Genomic DNA, 20582 nt, shown 5'->3' with positions numbered 1-20582 from the left:
GATTAAAACCCGGGGCCACCCCCAGCCATATTTCCCATCACCGGCACCGGGTCAGGCCCCTGGACCAGCTGCGGCAGCCCCAGCTCAGGTACAAGCTGCAGCAGCTGCTGCAGTTAAAGCGCACCATCATCAGCACTCACAACATCCACAGCAGCAACTGGACATTGAGCCGGACAGACCTATTGGATACGGAGCCTTTGGTGTTGTCTGGTGAGTAAAGAAAAAAACCTGAACTGATCTTTCCTTTTCATTTGCTGCCAGATCACAGTTCATTCTTGTTTTTGTCATCTCAAGCTGAATACAAGAAGGCTGCTTACCACAGATTTTTCTTACTGGTTCTTCTCTCTTCTTAGAAAGTTGGCTTCGCTTGTTTTTGTTGGCAGGACGAGGTTTAGAGTGGTTTTTTCTTACTGGTTCTTCTCTCTTCTTAGAAAGTTGGCTTCGCTTGTTTTTGTTGGCTGGTGAGGAGTAACCTCTGACTGGCAGGCCACACCGTTGGTCGCTTCTGAGACAAATGCAGCTTGTTTCCATTCCTCCTGTACCTTCTATTAGAATCTGTATTCTGTGTAGCTGAGCTGCGCTTCCTACAATTTCAGGTTAACAAACGAGCATTGCAATATATTTTTTGACCTGACTTAAGAGTTGGAAATTAAAAGTGTTTGAAAATACCTTCCTTCCTCAGTCACCTGTCAAGATCTGTGTCTGGGAGGCTGTTTGACCTGCCTTAGTGTGCTATACACTACCTGAAACAGAATTTCTGAACTTTGCTCTCCTCTCATAAACACCAGTGGGATTTTCTGCCGTACTGTCCCGCTGCCTACGGTCCTTTTATTCCCCTCGCCGCTATTTGAGAGGACTCTGTTAGCGGAGCGTAATCTCTTCTAAAATATTTTGTGACCACCTTAATCTGATGTCTGTAACTATTGCCCTTCAGGATCACTGAAGCAAGGCTGGCAAGATTTTTTATATATATATATATATATTTATAAGCAGTTGCCAGTTTACCATGTTCTGAAACGTCCATCGGAAAGGCGAAGCTGCCGTGGTGGCGGCGCTGGGAGCGGGGAGGTGCCACACACTTCCTGTGCCACAGACACAGAGTTTGAGGGGTGCAACCGCGTCGTGTCCCCGCAGAGCTTTCCACAGCGCTCCCTCCACAGGGCTCTCTGTGGTGCTCGAGGAGTTTTGCTTTAGCTACTGTCCGTACTTTAATTTTACTGAGACAGGAGTCCTGTGTGACCGGGGCTGCAGTCTGTGCCAGGGTGTGGTGGCAAAGCGCTTTTCAGGACAGACCTCAGAAGAGCGAGGGATGTTGTTCCTTCATCCCAGCCCTTAAAGTTGGTCACTCATAACCAACCTGGGGTTTGTAATAAAATCATGTTTTCTAAGGAGGCTGAACAAGCTGCGCAGTCCAGGCCAGGGTTAGTGTTACAGCTGATCTTGTGTCCCTTCATTCCGAAGGCCCAGGGAGTTAATTTAAACGCTGAGTTTTCCAAGTCGGAGGGGTGCTGCTGTGCAGTTAGCGCCGCTGTGATCTCGCTGTGCTACAGTGTAAAAAAGTTGATATAAAAGAATGAAAACTGACAAAAAATCTGCTGTAAAAAAAAAAATCTATAAAGATTATTTCCATCTGTTCATACATTTTTTGCTAAAGTGTGGAGTTTTTTAACTTAATTGTTACAGGCTTGCTTAAATTTAGATTGTTATGGAAGATCAGACCTTGTTATCATTTCTACAAGCATTTTGTTTAGCTGTATATATTTCCTAGGTCTTTATTTTCTCAGTTTTATTTGCCAAAAAAATAAGGTGCAGAGAGAGATCTGCTTTCATAATATTCAGTAGAATAAAAGGTCAAGCTTGCATATTTAAATGTAACATCATTAAGAATGCTGAGAGGGAAAAAAAGAAGCATAGAAGGGAAAAGGTTTGCTCTCGACTGACGTCAGGTAGAACAGTGCCAAAAGTGTCCGTCCACCCCGAGACCCCTGACCCTGCAACCACGTCCACGCAAGCAGGAGCTGCCACGAGAGGGGCTGTGCTTGCAAAGTGATAACTGCAGCTTTGGCTTCAAGATAACAGCAGCTGAAAAACAAAACAAAACAAAAAGAGGGCTGGCGTTAAATAAAATAAAAGCAGAAGCTGGGAGGTCAGGTCTCCTCTGGTAAAGCTGCGCGGGCTGAGAATGTGAGTAGCTGAAAGTAGTTCCTCTTTGCTTGCAGCTGTTTGAATTCAGTGGCCACTGTTTGGCTTTTGGTGTTTTATATTAACTTCTGCAAGTGAATGCAGGCTGAATTTAAGAGACTGTAAGCAATAATTAAACTGAATTTCAGATTTCATTCAAAATGTGGAAGAGTGCCTGTGTAATTTAATTTTAGCCGTGTGAGATAATGCAACAACATAAACATTGATTTGGATATTTATAGTTTAAGTTGACTTAGACGTGAAAAATGTGTACTTTGGTGCAAGTGTAACGCAGAATTTTCAGGAACATAAGGCCGAAGCTAATTTTGAATAGGGATTCTGTCGCTTATCTGTATCTCTTTCTGAGCATGTGTTGGCACTAATAGATAACTGGAAAGTTCATATCTGTACTTGGGAGGGAAATGGATGTTATTCTACAGACAGTTTGATTATTTGAAGAAGCAGTCTTTCATCTTGCTGCTCAAACGTGTCACTGCATTGTCTGGAAGGACACGCCGTGTCCCGCAGGTGGGTTTAGCTGGTCAAGTCAGTCATCGGCCGTGTGTGGTGTTGCGTTTCCGTCAGCTTCCTGAGAGAGGCTTTGACTTGGCAGCTGAATTAGCATTTGTCATTCGTTCGTTTGTTTGTCTGGTACTTCATGATGTTTTGAGGTAGCTGATGTCCTGCTGGAGTTTTTCACTCCTGAAGAGCCAAAGCATCGTGCTTCAGCATTTTCATTATGAACTCATGCAGGCTTGGGTCGCTGCCGCGAGTGTTTGTACACACCAACGAGGTCCTTGCTGATCTCGTCAGCGTTAGATTTAAATCTGCTGTCCTTGGCACTCATCTCCTTTGACTATGTGTAGATTTTAAAGTGAACTTAACCCAGGCTGGCAAAGTAGAAAAGGATCTCTTGAACAGTTGCCATTAAATTGCTATATTTATCCATTTTCACTGTGCTTTAGCAGGAGAAGGTGTGTAGGTACCTTCCCCAGGTTCTGCAGATTTGCTTAACTGGGCTCTAGTTTGGCAAATTGCCATGAACCAGGTTGGGAACCTAATTTGCTGAAAACAGCAATTTGCTCTTTAAGTATTCACTGTTAACACATTCTTAAAGTGTTAAAAAAAAATAAATCTGGGTTTTAGTTTCAGTGCCAAACTCCGTGCCCCGTGTGTCAAATTGTCTGTCTGATTTTGGGGAGTCTTGTCTATATTCTAGGAATAAGGAGCTGTCCTTTGCAGAAGTGCTCCCTGTTTTGCTGGGGAGATGTGCTACTGCCATCTGGTGGGATTCTTAGTAGTAATAATAATAATAATAATGATGATGATAATATCTGATGAGCCTGCCAAGGCTCACAGGTTTGGGAGAGAGGGGTAAAGACTTAATACCTCTGGAAGAGGCACTCGTGCTGTTTTCATGCAGGATTCCTAGACCAGTGAAGAGGAACTGCAGCCTCTGTGGAAGCAGACAGGGAGTCATTACTTTTGTTGCTGGTTCAAGCTGTTAAAACTGCTGCTGGAATTTTGCAAGTGTCTCGTTGGTTGGGATGTATCCACTCCCGTGGGGTAGGAAACTGCGGCTCTGTAAGGTGTGTGGGGATTGTATTTGTCTTGTATGTGTCTCTAACTTTTGAAAGTTATCGTCATTCATCAAAGATTGTGAAATCAAGCGATCTGTTTTATTGTTATCAAAACTATGGTAAAAGGCATCTCTGTGGGAAATGTTACAAATGACAGTAGAAAAAAGCATATTTAAAAAAAAAAAAAAGTCCTGATTTACATAATTTTAAATTCCAGTGTGGTTTTTAATGTATCTGCTTCTAACACTTTTTATTCAGACAGTCAAACAGCAGTGTAACATTCTAAATAGTTTGGCTGTTGATGTTGAGATGGGACATTCTGTACAAGCTGCCCTAACTTTTAAAGACAGAAATAATTCAGTCTAAATCTACTGTTCATTCCTGGCCTTCGCAGGCCTGAAATCACTAAAGTCATTGCTAAATAAAAATTGAAAAATATTGCATACAATTGATTGCTGCCTGGACCCTAGGACTATTTTAAGAGGCTTTTATCACTGTACTGAGATGAAGCACAGCGATGAGAAAGACGTTTCCAGCATAAACCGATAATCTCCTGACTGTGACTTTAAAGGAACATGTCATGCTGAGCAAGTATGCAATATACAAAATTTGTTTTGGACAGAATTGCTAGAATGTGCGTTAGGAAGAAAAAAGATGTTACAGCTTCAAAAAAGTATGAATAACTGCAGGGTAAGTTCACCTTCTGGTGTCTGATACTGCTGCGAACCACCATCGTGTTTTGCATAGTTAGTGCAAATCATAATGCAAAAGTCCAGTCTGGTAAGCTTGAAAAGGTTAGAAAAAGGTGAATTTTGAAAATTTGTTTTATGAAACTCTTTAAGGCTTTTGATTTATGAAAATCTCAAAAAAATTTTATGAGATTTTTTTCTACACCAAAGCTGTTTGTATCAATCTTTTTCCAGTCCCTCAAAACTCACCTGTTAGTGGAAGACAGTACTTGAACATTAGGAAAGTGGCCCATGTTAATTCACATTTAGGTGGATAATTGTTTGCTTTGTTTTAAACTATTTCATCTGACATTTTTTATTAGTCTAAAATGACTTTTTTGTTGTTGATTAAAAAAAAAATACAAAAGGACTCTCGAGTTTATCCTGGAGCTCTCACTGTGAATGAGACTGAGCATAAATGGAGAACTCCAGGAAGCAATCTCTCTGGTAGATGGGATGGAATATCCACAGAATTGGATGAAGAGGCTGCGGAAGGAGTAATCCACACCAATAACGTTATCCGGAGAGAAGATCCCTACGAAACATTCAAACTAAGCAAATCCAAGACAAATCCAAAGAGCCTTTTGAAGTACTGATATTACAGCTGGCTAAGATGCGACAACAGTACTAATCAGGAATATAACTCAGGGGTTTTCTTAAGAGTGGAAAACATCTACAGTGTGATATGTTGATTTTTGGTGTAGTGAAATTTGCTTTTAGTGACGAACAACAAAAATGTTTAATTAATAAAATGGTCAGAAATAGTTAAGAAAAAAAAAGCCTTCAGGATATCTGAAGGACTTGGCTGTCTGCACTGACCGTTGTGTTTGGCATTGCTGATGATCTTCACTCATCTGGGTAAATATGAAACTTTTCCATTCAAATGATGCATCTGCTTTGTCTACAGAGGCTGAGACAGAAATATGTGAACAGAAATTCCCAGTTAGGAAGGATTACCACTGTTCAGTTCTTTCTAGTTCCAGTATGCAAACACTTTCCTTTCGAAGCTGCCATATAAATGGCATTATAATTGCCTGGCTCCTGATGGGTGACATTTAAAAATAGTGTCACCTTTCATTATCCTGCTGGGTTGAGTCCCTTCTCTACTCGTTGCCGGTCTTGATCGGGCTCTGGGTGCCGGACGGAACGATTCCAGATAGGAGCACCCATTGAATACGGGCTTGTTTGGTTCCCACTTTTTGTTTTATACTTCAGTGAGTTGTGCTGTCTGGGGCGTCTGATGCAGATAGGCAGTGATTTCCTGAGGAGGAGACTGAGTCGTTTTTATCCAGTTATTTCTTGGAGGAAACCATGAGGATGCCTAAGGCAAAGAGGCAATGCTGGCAATGGGCACATTACCGAGCAGAGTGTGTGTTGTGTTTCACACTTAGGAGCTGCAGGTGATTATCTTTAATCGCTATGTCAGTGTTTTTTAAAGGATTGCTTTATCTCAATTGGATTGTGACTCTGTTTGTGAAGAAATATAGTAGAACAATGACCTTATTTAGGTTTTTATATGCGAAATTTTGCAAAGCTTCTATGTTTAAGTTGGGGGTTGGTTTTAAAAAAAAAAAAATCATGAAAGGAAAAATTCTGTTAACATTTAAATTACTATTCCCCAAATGTGCTCAATTAAATGAAATGGATATAATAACTCCTTGCACTGAAATTAGACATTGGGAATTAACTGAAATTCTATCTAAGTAATATACGAGATTGTTCATTATAGTCTTGTAAGATGATGCAAGAAGGCAGGAATGTGGATAACATTTTTTCTCAAAGTTGGGCGAGGACCATTTTGGATAAATTAGTTTACTGGAAGTTACACCAAGGTCAGCGTTTCACCGGGCACTTGAAATGCACCTTGTTTTGCAGCACCTGCAAATCTTGCTGTTGTTTGTATCCAGATACACCTGCATGCTGATAATACAGTTAGATCAGGGTAGCATTCCGTATTTTCTCTTTCAATTCTGCAAGTGTTAACAGCAGTACAGCTTGTGAGTGGATCCACAGCCTAATATTGATTTTTCAGAAGACATATTTCAGATACTCTTTTCCCCTCTCCCCCCACCCCACATACTCTTTCACCTTTTTTTAAGAGAGTGTTTAAATTGTTGGTTTCACTAATCTAAACCCACAGATGCCTTTAGTGTTTATAAATGGGTGAAGGTGTGAGCATTCATCCCAATTGTAAGTGATCAAATAGAGTCGTAAATAAAGGCGAGTAACAAGTGTGTGTGCTGCAGGAGGCTGCTTGATGTCACGAGGCTGCTTGATTTCTTGGGGGAACAATGGGATTGAGAGTGAAAATAGCTTTGGGCAGGTGAAGTAGAAGGAAGCCTTTGGGATATGTTCAAAGTGTTTTTTGATGACTTGTAATGGTTGTATCTGGGTCTCATGTATCTTTAATCCTCTGGAAAGTTCTGCCTTCTAGTCTGGAATACGTAACATGCCACTTTTCATATGAGCAAAGCTAGCTCGAAGTTGTATAGAGCTCACTGAAACTGAATTTGTGTCTGTTAGAATGAACAGTAATTTGTTAATATAATTGGCAATGGTTTTTAAAAATGGCATATTAAAAAAATACACAAAGAACTGTAAATTAAGTGTTGGAAAATAAGAGAATTGAGAAGCTGGCTTAGTCTGCAAAACTGAGCATAGATGAATGAGTTTTATGATGGAGGGAGATGTTTGGGGGAATATTATTGTATTTTAGGTTAAACTATTTCTGTAGGCTCCTGTATGTAAGTAAACCCATCTGTTCTGTATTTGAGGGTTAGCTTTCGAAGTCCTGTTTGTCTGAGTTTTTTGTAAGCAAGTACAGAACAGTAGCTTTACTACTAGATTTTGTGTTCCAAGGAGATCTAGCTCCCGGGTTTTTTTATACAGAAGTTTTGGTTAGTTGAGCACAGTGTGCCTTTGGTTTCTTAATAAGAAAAGTTCCAGTGGAGCAGTCGTGTCCTCTTTTTACACAGAATGGGAAATGCTTTTCCCCTCTCTATTTTTGAAAGATGGAAATGGCACAGGGGGAATGCTGCAATCTTCCTCATGATCCGGGGATAATTTAGTTGAGTGGAGGTTGCAACTGGGTTGCAACATTTAATCAGTTCACATCTTGGTCTCACAGAGGTTCTTCATGCTGACAGTGTGGTGACCACCCCTACAACCATCCCGGTGTTCACAGTGGCTTGGTAATGCTGGTGTTCCCATACAGTGCCTGGAATGAGGTGTGCTGGGGCAATGCTAATTACTTGCTAGTAGCAAGAATGAGGACGGGGCTCGGAGCAACCTGATCTGGTTGAAGATGTCCCTGCTCAGTGCAGGGGGTTGGACGGGGTGACCTTGAAAGGTCCCTTCCAGCCCAAACCATCCCATGATTCTGTGTTACAGGACTGTTCTAACCAGTCCAAATAGAATTTCAACTGAGACAAAGAATACATTAATTTTTTTCTGCCTTTGTTGGCTGTACCTTTGCTGTGTTTAGATTTCTGTTAGTCTGATTTCTGTGCTTGTTTTCTAACCCTGGAGACTTCCTGAGAATAGAACTGGCTACTTTGTTTAATTCATTGAAAAATGAACGTCCTTGGAACAGAGAATAAGGCGATACAGGGACAATTTAGATTTTAAAATCCTTCTGGAATATGAGAAGTAATGTAAAAAGTAGGATCTGTACTCAGAACAGCTTCTAGGGTTTACTGAAAACCCATTTATTTCTGGTCAAAAGAATTCAATAAAAAGAAGCTTGGCTCAGTTGCTGCAATTTCCTCTGTAACCTTTAGAATCTGAGAGTAAGCACTTGATTAAAGATTAAGTTATAAGTATTATTACGAGAGTAATCTATCTGAAAATGTTTGGATTTTGTTTCTGAAATTCAAGTATGTAGTGTGCATGGTACTTACTTAATAGCTGCTGTCCATTTAAAATTTCTGGAATAGGTTATTTACTGCCTGTGACCGATGACTCTGTGCTCTATTGCTCAGTACCAGGTATCACTCTGTGATTTACAATGATATAATCACTTTCAGCAAACAAAATATACTCTCCGTTTCCAAGCTCTAGCTTGGATTTATGCCAGTTTGAGTCTGTCCTAAGTTACGTGTAAAGTTGTGAAATTCTTAAAGTAATAAATACTGTTTTTTTGGTAATGCAGCTTTAGTGTTGATTGCACTGGTGAATAGATTCCTTAGTGCTGGGGTAAACTGTTGAGCTGTACAGATCTCCTCCTGTGTGACCAGTTAGGGAAATGGCAGCGTGTGGTGGTCTGTGTGCTGGAGATGGACGGGAGCAGAAGCCTGTGGAGCTCAAGAGTGGGAGCTTCTAGGAGGAGAGACGTGGGGTGAGGATGGGTTAACTGGAAATGCAGGAGCCCCTGCTGCCTGTGGAATATCACATTGGCTGGGGCCACAGCTCTGTCCTGCGTCTCTCACTGGTGACATTTCTCAAAGGTGCCAGTTATCATATCTGGGTTGGAATAGTAGAGATTGGTCTTGAAATCGTCTGATGTGGATGTAGTCAGCTGTTCTACAAACTGTGAAGTGCAGTGAGTGTGGACAAAGCCCCAGTGTTATAACTTGAAAATTCAGCACGTAGTAGATGCCGCACGTTTGGTTTTATTGTGAGTCAAACTAACTATTACATCCAATTTCGTAAAAGCAGACCTCTGAGTGAGGCAGTAGATGCTTGAATGAAAGTGGCTTATGACAGGCAGCACAAATACATACGTAAAGGATAGAGGCTTATGTGCTTAATGCATTTATTTATTGATAATAGTCTTTGACCGTAATAAGTGGTAACAGGAAAAAGGGAACGCGAGTGGGTAGAGGATGGGATGGGTAGTGAATGGGGTGGTAGCTAAAGGTGGTACAAACCATAGCAATTATCTGCTATCTAAATACAGAGAAGCTATGAAAATTAATGTTGTTGTAGCAGTAAGCCATGCTTTTTAAAAAAAAAAAAGTTAACATATTTTCTTTAATTTTTTTTTCCTACTGTGTCTGTCCTTTTCATCACCCCTTTTTCTTATTTTCCAGTATTGTCTGTGGTACTTTGCATCAAGTGCAGCTTAGCAGCAGCATGTTTAAATGAAGACAGTGGTGTTTAGATACAAGGGCTAAACTGAAGAAAATAAATACTGCTTTTCTATGGAAATCACTAGAGCTCCATCCATAGAGCATTTAGGAGTAACCTGGAAAAGAACAAAGTCATCTGCTCTACGGAAGCCATCTTTGGCCTTCCTTAGTATGAACGGGCTACAGACTGGCCTGCGGATGTGAAACGTGTGCAGATACTTGTTGTTCAAGCACGTAGGTCATAGAACTGTGTATCTTTTAGGGAAACGTCACCTGTGGTCAGAAATGCCCCAACTTGGCCTAATTAACATTTTTAAGGTACTGATACTTTTAATATTTGATTATATATTGTAGAGTACACTGATAGCCTGGACCCATCAAATTGGCAGCACGTTTTTCTAGGTTTCAGAATTCTCTAATTTTGCTACAAATTGCCTACTGGGAGTTTCAGTAATTACGGAAAAAATGGCAGTTGTGTTAAACTGAACTCAGGTGTGTAACGTGTGGGTGTGTACGACACGGTACAGGTACGACGTGGGAGTACACGAGTGTGTACGACACGGTACAGGTACAACACAGGAGTACACCAGTGCGAACCACCTCACAGAGAAGGCAGCAGGAGACTGGATGAGCTGCATTGGGTGAATACAGCCTTTTACCAAAATCCATGTCTCTTCAATACACCAAAACACCACAACAATCTGGACTTCATTTTAATATTTCAAGCTGCATCTTCTTACTTTTGTTCTGTAGGGTGATGGATAAATGAAGGCAGAGTCATATCAGCCTTCATATTAAATAAGTTCATTGGCTGGGGCTGACTTTGGAACATGGCCATGTACAGTGCTTAAAAGTGCTTAGTAAGAATTTGAGCTTTAATCATGAGTGCTGTGGCGGAATCAGTGTGCTCTGGTAGTATCATTCTTTAATTTCCTGATGTGGTATTTTTCTATAAAGGCTTGGAAGCGTATGTGTGTGAGTGGAATTCTTATGCTGTTTATGATGTTGGATATAACACCAGAATTGTTGTAGCGGGATCATTTTGTAGAATATCTAGTTGATAAGTTATCTTCTGTTATTTCTTTAATTTTCTTAGAACTTGGTATGATGGTATTTATGCATAATTTGAAAAAACCACATCCAGAGCTGTCTGTTCAAGAACGCTTGCGGGAAGTTCTGTGGAAAAGTAAAATACACTGGAAGACGCAGGAATCCTTGGACTCTAGAGAAGGATTTTCTTTCCTCTGTTCTCTTTCATATGCAAATACATTTTAATAGGTGCAAAAAAATTGCTCACCAGAGAAACTGATGTTTTAGTTTCCTTGTCATTTTGGAATGTTGCTATTCCAAATATTAATCCTAAATCTGTTCCTGGTTCCATGGCAATATTTTCCTCCATTATCCTGGCACCACCAGGCGGTGCTCTTATAGTTTTCTTCATTTTCTCAGCTAAATGCAGTGTCAGAATAATGGGAACAATAAAGCTGAGAATGGTATTGAGCTGATGGTCAAGGAGTTATTCTGGCTTTGATCTACATTATTAGTTTTTTTTCTGAAAAGCTGCTGACTTTCCCTTCTCTCTTGAAAGCGTGCTTGGAGTTTTTAATTTCAGATCATGCGCTTTATAATTTTATTTAATATAAATTCTTGTAACTGTTGAAGAATATTTGTCTATGAATAGCAAAACTTATTCCATAAAGGTAGTAGCAATTTTCAGAAATGAGCAATCTTCTCCACGTGGAGTGATCGCTGAGGTCTGCGCTGGCACTTGGTGAGCTCTGCGAGTGAGGCTGGAAAGCTGTTCTAGCTGTGGATTAGGAAGGAGAGAGTCTAGCACGTGGTCTGGGTCAGTGGACTTTGTTTCACTGAAAACCATTTTATTTTTCTTTTAACTGTTTTGGTTCCTAATTAATAGGTTAAGGCTTATACCAGGAAATACAGGAGAAGTTACATCCCAGTCAATTTTGAACCCTTTTCATTTACGGATGGCACTTCTGGCTGGAGTGGAAGCTCCCAGTGCACTGACTTCTGAAGAGAAGTGCATGTCTTTCTGTCTGTTAACAGAACACCTCTTTGGCTTCCTCCTGCCTTCTTTTTTGAAGGCCTTTACTGACCAATATGATGCTATTTGAAAGGCCTAAATAAGAGGTTTTTTTCGCCCCAGAGATTACACAGTAAACAGAACAACAAAATGATTATTTTAAAAGCCATTCTCATATAGCTATAAACTTTTCTTTGGATGTTTCTGTAAATTCTTGCTGGCTCATTTACTTCAGATCTCAGATTTGAGAGGAGAGTATCTTGCAGGTAAGCTTTAAGGAAGAGGGAGGAGAATATAACAGTTATTCCCAGGCTGTTTGCAATCCCCCTTTCTTAATTTCAATCAATTCCTAGGCTAGCCTTCTTGGGTAAAATGAGCAAGAGAATTTTCTGAATCTCTTAGTGCTTTCTGACTCTCCTGTATTCTCCCCAAGTGCTTTTGAAATCCTGTAGACCAGACCTCCTTGATGTTGATTTGTAGCTCGTGGGTATGTTGATGAAGCAAAATTACTCTTTTTATTGTCTTTCTGACTGACTGAAGGTACACGGATCAAATAGGTCATGGAAAGACATGATATTCCTAAAATTGATTTGCATAATCTAATACTGCACAAGGTTACAAAAGCAGATTGTGTAGAGTACTTGGTGTCCAAACACGTGTTAACTTCAACAGTTACTGCATCTGGGTGGCTCTCAGTGCTTCGTGTACATTTAAACAAAAATAATAGAGATAGTCAAAACAATGCAAGAAAAAATGAGATGCTGGTTTGGAGGTTTTTTAACAAAAGTGAGGAGTCTTCCATTCAATTAGCATTTTTCAAGTCATGATTCCTATTTCAATTGCAAGGACATATCCAGAACAAACAAGAATAGACACAGGCTGCAAGTGACGTCTTGGAAAATGAAGATCTGCCAACAGTTTTGTTAAGGGCACGTGTCCTCTAAGTCATCGTTCTGGACACTGATCTTGTTAACGTGATGTGCAGTTAAAGGACAATGGAGTTTAATGGTTTATGTTTTCTTGTAGTTCTTGTAGCATAGGTAAATGAAAATAAAACCAAACACAAAACCAACCCAGGGTTGTATCAAGAAAAATACCCAGCTCTTAAAGTGAAAGAAACAGAATTAGCATCTACCTTATTTTATGTCTAAATTCAAATTGTTAGGCTCCCATGTAATAACTGCTGTTAATTTAAATAGGGAAAACTCTGCTTTTCCTCATCCCTTATTCCTTTCACTGTTTTGAATTGACCAAATGAATTAACTATTACTGTCCATGAAATTTTCAGAATTTTTTATATGCCTCATCCTTGCTGACAAGTAAATATGTGATTAGAAAGACTCAGGTTTAATTTAGGAGCTGTGTTCTGTTAAGGGTGCAGTTCCACTAACAGCTTAACTAAAAGCAGTTTTTAATTATGAAGTAAAAAGTACCCTTTATTTGTTTTTAAAGTTATTATAGGTAGCTGGAGGTATCAAAGTGCTTTTCTGAGCATATTTGCTCATTGATTGTGATTGCAAAGTCAGGATTAAGGTCTTCCACTGTGCTTTTGACAGCAGGGCATTGACATACTTACCCAAGCCCATAATCTGAATTGCAGCTTTCCTTTTGCCCCTGCTGAAGGAGAAAAGTGTTTATGTTCTTTAGGTTTGGATTGTTTATTGTTTTGTGAAGCAGTTGAAGAAAAGTAGGTGAACGTTGACAGAATCAGGACCAGCCTTGACCTACTTGTGGCTTTTTCTCTGATCTCTGTCTTGGGCATGTCACCTTATCATTTTTATGCTACTGTTTATTCGTCTAAAACATTAAGAACTGACAGGTGTTTGGTAATTTGTATGTTAAATGTATATATCATCACTCCCACAGTTGTTTCCAAGAAGATTTTGTCATCTATCATATGACCCAGTAAAAGTAATAATTATTTCTTACTGAACTATTGTTTAAACTTTGTGTTTAAAGTGTTTTAGAGGAGCAAGACCATTCTGAATGATCTCTCCTTTATTTGTGAATGCCAGTAAAAGAAATGTCTGACATGTTCTGTTTAGCAATGGGATATATACTGCACATCAGCCAACATTGCTACAGTAACATATCTTTCATCTTACACTTGAAGTACATTTATATTTTAATCTCTGAGGGTTTGGTATGTTTGATGATATCACTGATTAATGTTTCAGTTGTTGATCATTATAATGAATTTATTACTCCATTCTACTTCAATATGAAAATATCGTCCTGGAAAAGGAAACAAAAATAAAGTCAGCAATACAGATCAGTCATCACTGTTTTTACATTAATCATTTATTTTGTTCCTGTATTATTATGCAATTATTGAGCATTCAGTTAGACTTGTAATGGAAAAATTCCTCAGTTCTGAAGCTGGAGGTTCATTCACTGGCTTAACAAATCACCTGAAAAGGTCTGCTTTGCTTCAGGAAAGCATTAGGTGTAATACTGGCATGGTGACACTGTCATTGCAAAAAAAAACCCTCATTATTTGTTTGAGTGATGGTGGTGTATTTTATCACAGTTGGAAAGGGGATCACATTAAGTCTTGGGAGGTGTTACAAAGGTAGAAGGTTAAGGGTAAAGGACTTGAACTTTGATAAGAACAATGCTGACTGCCAGATGCTCAATACCAAGCAGTTACTTCAAAAGAAAAAGCAAACCCCAAAACGTAGAGAAGGACTTGCTTTTACCTGAAAGTTTAGATTTTGTGAATTTTACAGTATTTTAGTCATTTGAGTAGTAAGCCAAATGGTCTCTCATAGAATTATCAACAAGATGAGAAATTGTGTTGGTTACACGTTCTGCCTGTCGCAGACCTGAAAGAATTTTAAAACATCTTGTGTCGCTCTCAGCAGGCTGTTAATTCAAAGGTACTATTTACCTGTCTATTTTAGTCTGTCACTCTGATATCTTAATATTTCTGAAGTTGCCTTTTGAATCTAGTGAAAAGGAGTGGTTATGGCTCTGATGTAATTGAGACTGTCAAGGAAATAGGTGGAATTTTTACAGCTCTATGAGACTTGATGGTATGTGACAGAGGATCATTCACTTCACTGGTCCATGGTAATAGGAGACTGATGTCTCTTTAAACTCCCTGTTAATAAATAAAAGTCTTTTTAAAAAAAATTTTTACAGGGTTGTTGGTCTTTTAACTCTTCATTAGCATACAGTAAAATAAAAAGCACTTCTTTCACCTTCCAAAAATATCCCATAACCCTAAATCATCGTGTAGACTTTTGGATTGTACAGGTTATGAGTTTATTTCACACTTGTGTTTTGACATGTCCCTTCTGTTCCTACAGTAATTCAGAGAAGGAATGACTGTGCAGTGTTGATCACAGTGAAATCTTTACATGGGGGGGAAAAAAAATAGCAGGAGTTTACAGTAATTTACATGAGTAAAATGTTCAGGGGAAGCATCAGAAAACTTGTGGTAAAGGGAGTGGAAGAGAGAGTGTCAACTAAGTATTCTTATTTGCAATACTGTACTCTGCATTATTGTAATAAATATTCGTATTATAATAAGGAATGGTCAGGATATAAGTTGAAATGTGAAAGGTCAGTAAATAAGATTTGCCTCTTCCAGGTAAAAACCTTGATCCTTGATAAATGTTCATTGGTTTATCATTATTACAGAATTTGGGGAGATGAATATAAATATCAGTATTTCATAAAATTAAAAGGTACTGTGAGTCTCATACAAAAAAAGTATCAAAGTCCTAAGGCTTAATACTTAACCAACAGATACAGCTATTTCCCTTGGTGGTAGCAGGGAGCACCGGAGTGGAATGACTTTGGAGTGAAGTAGTGTGTTTCAAATATTTGTTGTAGGCTCTGGTTTGAAAACGCTTCTGATTTTTTCATATGCCAGCAAACAGCCAAACATGACAGTGATGAAAAAAAATGTGTCTGAAATACAGTAGTTGTAACCTGGAGTATTGAGGTATTAATTGAGATGAGGTGCGGTTCCGCTTCACAGTCATTGTTGTGTAGCTTCATTGAAGGAATGAGCCAAAAAGGAGTTCAGTCACTATTTTTTGTTGTTTCATTTTGTCCTCATCCCACCACCCTGGGGGGAGTGTGGCAGGAGGGCGAGAGGTGAAGGGAGAGCTGACAGTGAAACTCAAGATGTTGGGGGTGATTATCAGGAATTAAGTGTCTATCTGGAGGATATGGCCGGTGACTTTATTAACCTACTTTGCTATGGAGGTGCAAAAATATTCTAGGAACTGTGCCAAAGCCTGGAGGCTTGTTGGACATGGAGAAGAAGGTTTGTCATTTGGGTTTTCCTTGGTTGGCTAGTGGGAATGGGAATAGAGGTCAGTGAATTGGGCCAGGAATGTAGTAGTTAATGTAATTGTGCTATAGCCTTTAAAAATAAAGAAGAAAGAAGTACAAAAATACATGGAGATTTATATGTTTATTGAGCATGTTATTTATTTATGAACATCACAGACCTTACGGAGCTATGCCATTGACAGAAAAAAAATTGCTTTTGTGGAATTTAAAAAAAATATATCCAAATAAACGTGTAATAACTTATTGTAGCTGTGGTTCATATAGGCAGTTGAGAAGTAAATAAAAAGGTCTCAAGCATAGCCAGAAAATTTTGTGTAAATGAGGAAATAAATTTGATTTGGAAAGCAGTTTCAATTTTAAGCTTCCATGAAGGAAGACAAATTAAACATTTTTAAAGATATTAACCATAACAGTATCCCTTTAATTTTCTATCCTTTCTTTTAAGTTAGATACTCTGAATCAATTTCTGTTCAAGGAGACAGATTTCTTGCAGTAATCAGTTTTGCTTTTAGCTCTGATTTTTAAAGAATAAGTGATAATGGCGCACATGCTTGAGGGTGTGATTAGAACGCAACATTAAAAGGCTTTTTAGGACATCTCTGGTTGAAAAAGGAGCTCTGGAGAGGTCTGCATTTGGCAGCTGAGCAGGAGGGGAATAAAGCATACCTTTGAAGTGTGGTATGAGGAAGAAGTCGCTTAACCCTTTCATGTAACATACCTTCTAGTGAAAGTTAATCTCAGGGTTTTCTTCAGGCTCATCTGAAGGTTATACATGAGATCTGTTAGCTTGCATTCAGGTTTTTCTTTCCCTGAATGAATCCTGTATCAAGAAAATGTATTAGAAAGACTTGGTTTTTTGGACTGCCTTTGAGTATTTTTTGATTACCTTACAGTATTCTGTGGAGTATGTTGAGAAAACTTAATGAAATGCTGAGAATGCACATTGGTAGTAAGTTAATTAAATTGTCTTTTTGGTTAATCTTCTTAAGGAACTTATTTTCTGTTCGTTGTCTTTGAAAGACACACAAACCGTTGTTCAAATGCAAATTCCTGGATGTAAAACCTGCTTTACTTCCCTAAATTTTAGGAAAATATTTGCCTGTTAGAATGTAGTTTTGTAGGTTCCAGATGTCTGAAGGTATAAGAAGTTTTTACTTTTGCCTGTGAACAGATTCACCCACCTTTTCTCAGTCCATATCAGTCTGCAGATGACTTCTTGTCTATTTAATATCAAGGGGTCTGTGGTGTGAATGAGCACAGAAGCTGATGCAGGCTCCTGGAGCTGACCTCCACAGTGGGGTGAAACAGCAGAGAACTACTGGTCAATGAACTGTCACTTCTGGGTGGAGTCTTCATGCAAAGCTGGTGGGACACTTTGCTCGTTAGGTAGGCGACAAAGCTTGAAACAAAGTGGACATGTGGATTAGCTACTTAGGGTAAGCAGGTATTTAATATAGCTTGCAGGTAGGATAATAAGAAATAATGTCATTTATCCCTCGACTTGTTTCTCTGGCAACTGCATGAGTACAGGATCCACCTCTTGTCAGTGCCCTTCACGTCCTCAGATTCGATGTGTTCCTCCAACTCTGCTGCTGCTTCGTCACTGATGATGCTATCACTGCCTGATCTGTTGATATCCATTTGTTTATTTTGCCTTAGTGGTGAGGACCCTCATGCTCTAAGTTTAAAATCACCTTCCAGAGAGCTCTGGTCGTTGCAATAAGGTTGAAGAAGTCTGGACACTGCACTGCTGTAGTATTTTCCTCCTTCTCCTAACTTATCTGTGTGTGGCTTTGCCTTTAAAAATTACAACTAAAATGATTATGAATATCTCCTTTAAACGAGATTGTATCAGCTTTTGCATGTCTTAAACAATGTGTGTGCAGCCAGAGGGTAAAACACATTATAATGCCATGCTAATTGCATGTGTATGGTAAAACTCTCTTGTGAAAAATCCAACAGAAACAAAACCTACCTCCCTTCTAATGACACCGCTCAATTAGCCACCACTCCTGTTCCTCAGCGCACGCAAAGCCTGTCACTCCACTAACAGGACAGGATTTAATATGGCTTGGAACATCTAGCACTGACTCTCAGTTCACGCTTGGCACACAGGGGAAGAAAAGGCTCATGTAAAATTAAAAAAATTAGGGTCCTCAAATCAGCAGGCTTTGGTTGTCTACGAGCGAGGCTTCATTTTGAGCTGGTTCTCTGCAGTTAACTGGTGGGGTGAGGCATTTCGAGAGAAACAGTCCCTGTGTTATCTAAGAGCCCTCTAAAAGAGATTAATCCCAACTGTCCCTCTCCTTATTGACTAGACAGAGCCACTGTGACTGACTTAAATCATATTTGACATAAGCTTAAGCTGTCATTGTTACGGAAAAAGCAGTCTGTCTGTCTGTCTTCCCCTTTGTCTCAGCTACTTATTTCCCCCCCCTCTGCTTGTTGTGCCAGCACGGCTGTTTGCAGGGCCACACCGTGAGCCAGATCTGGGGACCCAGCACTAACCATTGACCAGGTTGAGGATGCCACACTCAGAGCCTTAGATTGGAAAACTGACTCTTAGGCTACTAAAGTCAGACAAAATGATTTAGCATTTGGGTAATTTAACTTCCATTAAGAATTATCCCAGAGCTTTAAAATGTATTTTATATGCGTTGGTGAACCCCACCACTGGCAGTCAGGAACCGCTTTGGAAGACAAACTCTGCAGTCTGTGACTGGGGAAAATACTTGTGCTTCTTAGGCAGGGTCACTGGAGAACCTAGAACATTACCTGTGTCCTGTCTCGCTTGTGTTGGAGTGTTTATAATAGTAGAATTGTTAAAGTAGCTACTTTACTTTGCTTGAAAACTCAGCGTGCGTGTATAAATTTCCTTTTTGTTCTTCAGTAAGAAATCTATCATTAAATGTGCATACATATATTGTTCTATTTTCTTCATTATTTCACATTATGTGCATGCTTTCCTCACCTCTCCCCTCTGCTACCTAAGAGTCCGTTAAATGTTGTTGATCAGTTTTTGTTGTGTTTTCTTAGGCTCATTGCCTGTTGATAATTCCACAGGGGACAGATACATGGATCTGATGGCCTGTTCCTCGGTGTAAACCTCATGTACCCAATCAAACATTTCCCAGATAAGCCATTTGAAACTGCACACCCTCTCCCTACCCTTTCACTTCAGTCTTGGGAATCTTTTGGTTTGTGAACTTTTCTTAAGGATTTTTTTATTTCATCCCTGCTCAAAAATATTTTGAGATATGCCAAAATGTGATTGATTGTTATTATAAGAGTATAAAATGCCTCGAAGCATTTGCCAGGCAAGAGCAGAATTCTTTTACCTATTAACCTCAGTAGTTTTATTTTAAACTGTTTGTGGCATCGTGGATTTATTGCAATACTGTGTACTGAAAAAGCAGTGTGTTGGGTATCACATGCCCTTGAATATGAGCTGCATTCTTTGTTTAAAAGTGGCATATCAAATATGTTTGGGTGAGCAGCCAAAATGCTCGTGGGACCAGGTTGGTTGTATATCTTAGTGTACGGCTTTCTGGAAAAAGTCTGCATGGTTTAAGAGTCAAGCAGCTGAGGAAGAAAGTTCACTGGCTGGTAAGAAAAGCTTGGAAAGGAATCCTATTTAGTCCCCCCCTCTGATAAGCATTGATGTGAATTTATAGGTATTTGCTATGAACGTAAGGGAAGGTTCACTTCCTTCTGAGAACAAACTCCATCAGCAGTTTCCCATACCACCCTGAGAACATTCTTTCATTATCTTGTTTCTGTGTAATAATTGCCACGGAGTGGTCACGAACTTGTTTTTCTACCAGTTGCAACTATAGAACAATGTGTGTGTGTGTTGACTTGGATTCAGAGAGGGACAGAGTTACTGCTGGCTTAGTCTGCACCTTGAAAATTTGCCATCAACATGGAAGGGAGCTGCTAAAGACTTCTCATGCGTAATTGAAAAGGCTAATGCCTGCAAGGATTCTTTGAGATAAGAATTGTCTTTGAAAACATTTTAACTAGAGGTCTGGATTGTATCGTTAATCCTGACTGGAGTTCTGTTACTCTTTCAAATTTTATTATTTCTGGAGTGATTAGTCTGTAATGTAAATAGAAGCTACAGTTTTTGTGAAGTATCTTTTTTCCTTGATAGGTTTTATATCAGACTTTTAATGTAGTTCTTAAATATATTGATATATAAGTATTTATATTACATATAATCAGAAAAAAAAAACCAAACCAGAAAGTTTTCTGCTGGCTAGAAGAATGGCCCTTCGACACAGGGCACTCAGCTGCGGTTCAGGACATGCAGTCCCCGTTTCTGACCCTGTCCAGAAGCTCCCAGCGTGACCAAGGGCCTGGTTTCCTGCTGTACCTAATCTGCTGTAATCACAAACTGGTACCAAAACCCTGCACCATCTCACACTTTTCCCAGCCATGTGCTCGCACGGCTTCCCCTCTGTCACCTCGAGGGACGGCGCAGCATCAACGCCTGTTGAAAGGATAAAAACCTTTCTCTTGGGGTAGGGCTGTTGTATCTGTGGTGGTTCAGAGACACAGGCAGAGCAAGAGCTCCTGTGCCTGAAAGCTTGTTGACTTCTTCATCACACGGGTTTGTTCTGGTGAAACAAAAGCGCTGGTTTTCTAGTGAAAAATATTACCTGCAGCTTGGTCA

The 20582-nt window shown here is 39.5% G+C and overlaps 1 protein-coding gene across 1 annotated transcript in view; it reads left to right on the top strand.

The window, feature by feature from the left end:
• Positions 1-20582, top strand: part of NLK (nemo like kinase) — a 52901-nt gene that overhangs the window by 269 nt on the left and 32050 nt on the right. The window contains exon 1 of the mRNA XM_010162716.1: positions 1-210. This exon is cut by the window's left edge and continues 269 nt beyond it. Within this exon, the coding sequence (XP_010161018.1) occupies positions 1-210 (210 nt within the window). The remainder of the gene's footprint in view (positions 211-20582) is intronic.

The sequence above is a fragment of the Antrostomus carolinensis genome, unplaced genomic scaffold (genome assembly GCF_000700745.2).
Source record: "Antrostomus carolinensis isolate BGI_N321 unplaced genomic scaffold, ASM70074v2 scaffold18492, whole genome shotgun sequence".
Taxonomy (NCBI): domain Eukaryota; kingdom Metazoa; phylum Chordata; class Aves; order Caprimulgiformes; family Caprimulgidae; genus Antrostomus; species Antrostomus carolinensis.
Note: the sequence above shows the minus strand (reverse complement) of the source record. Positions and strands in the feature narration are given on the sequence as shown.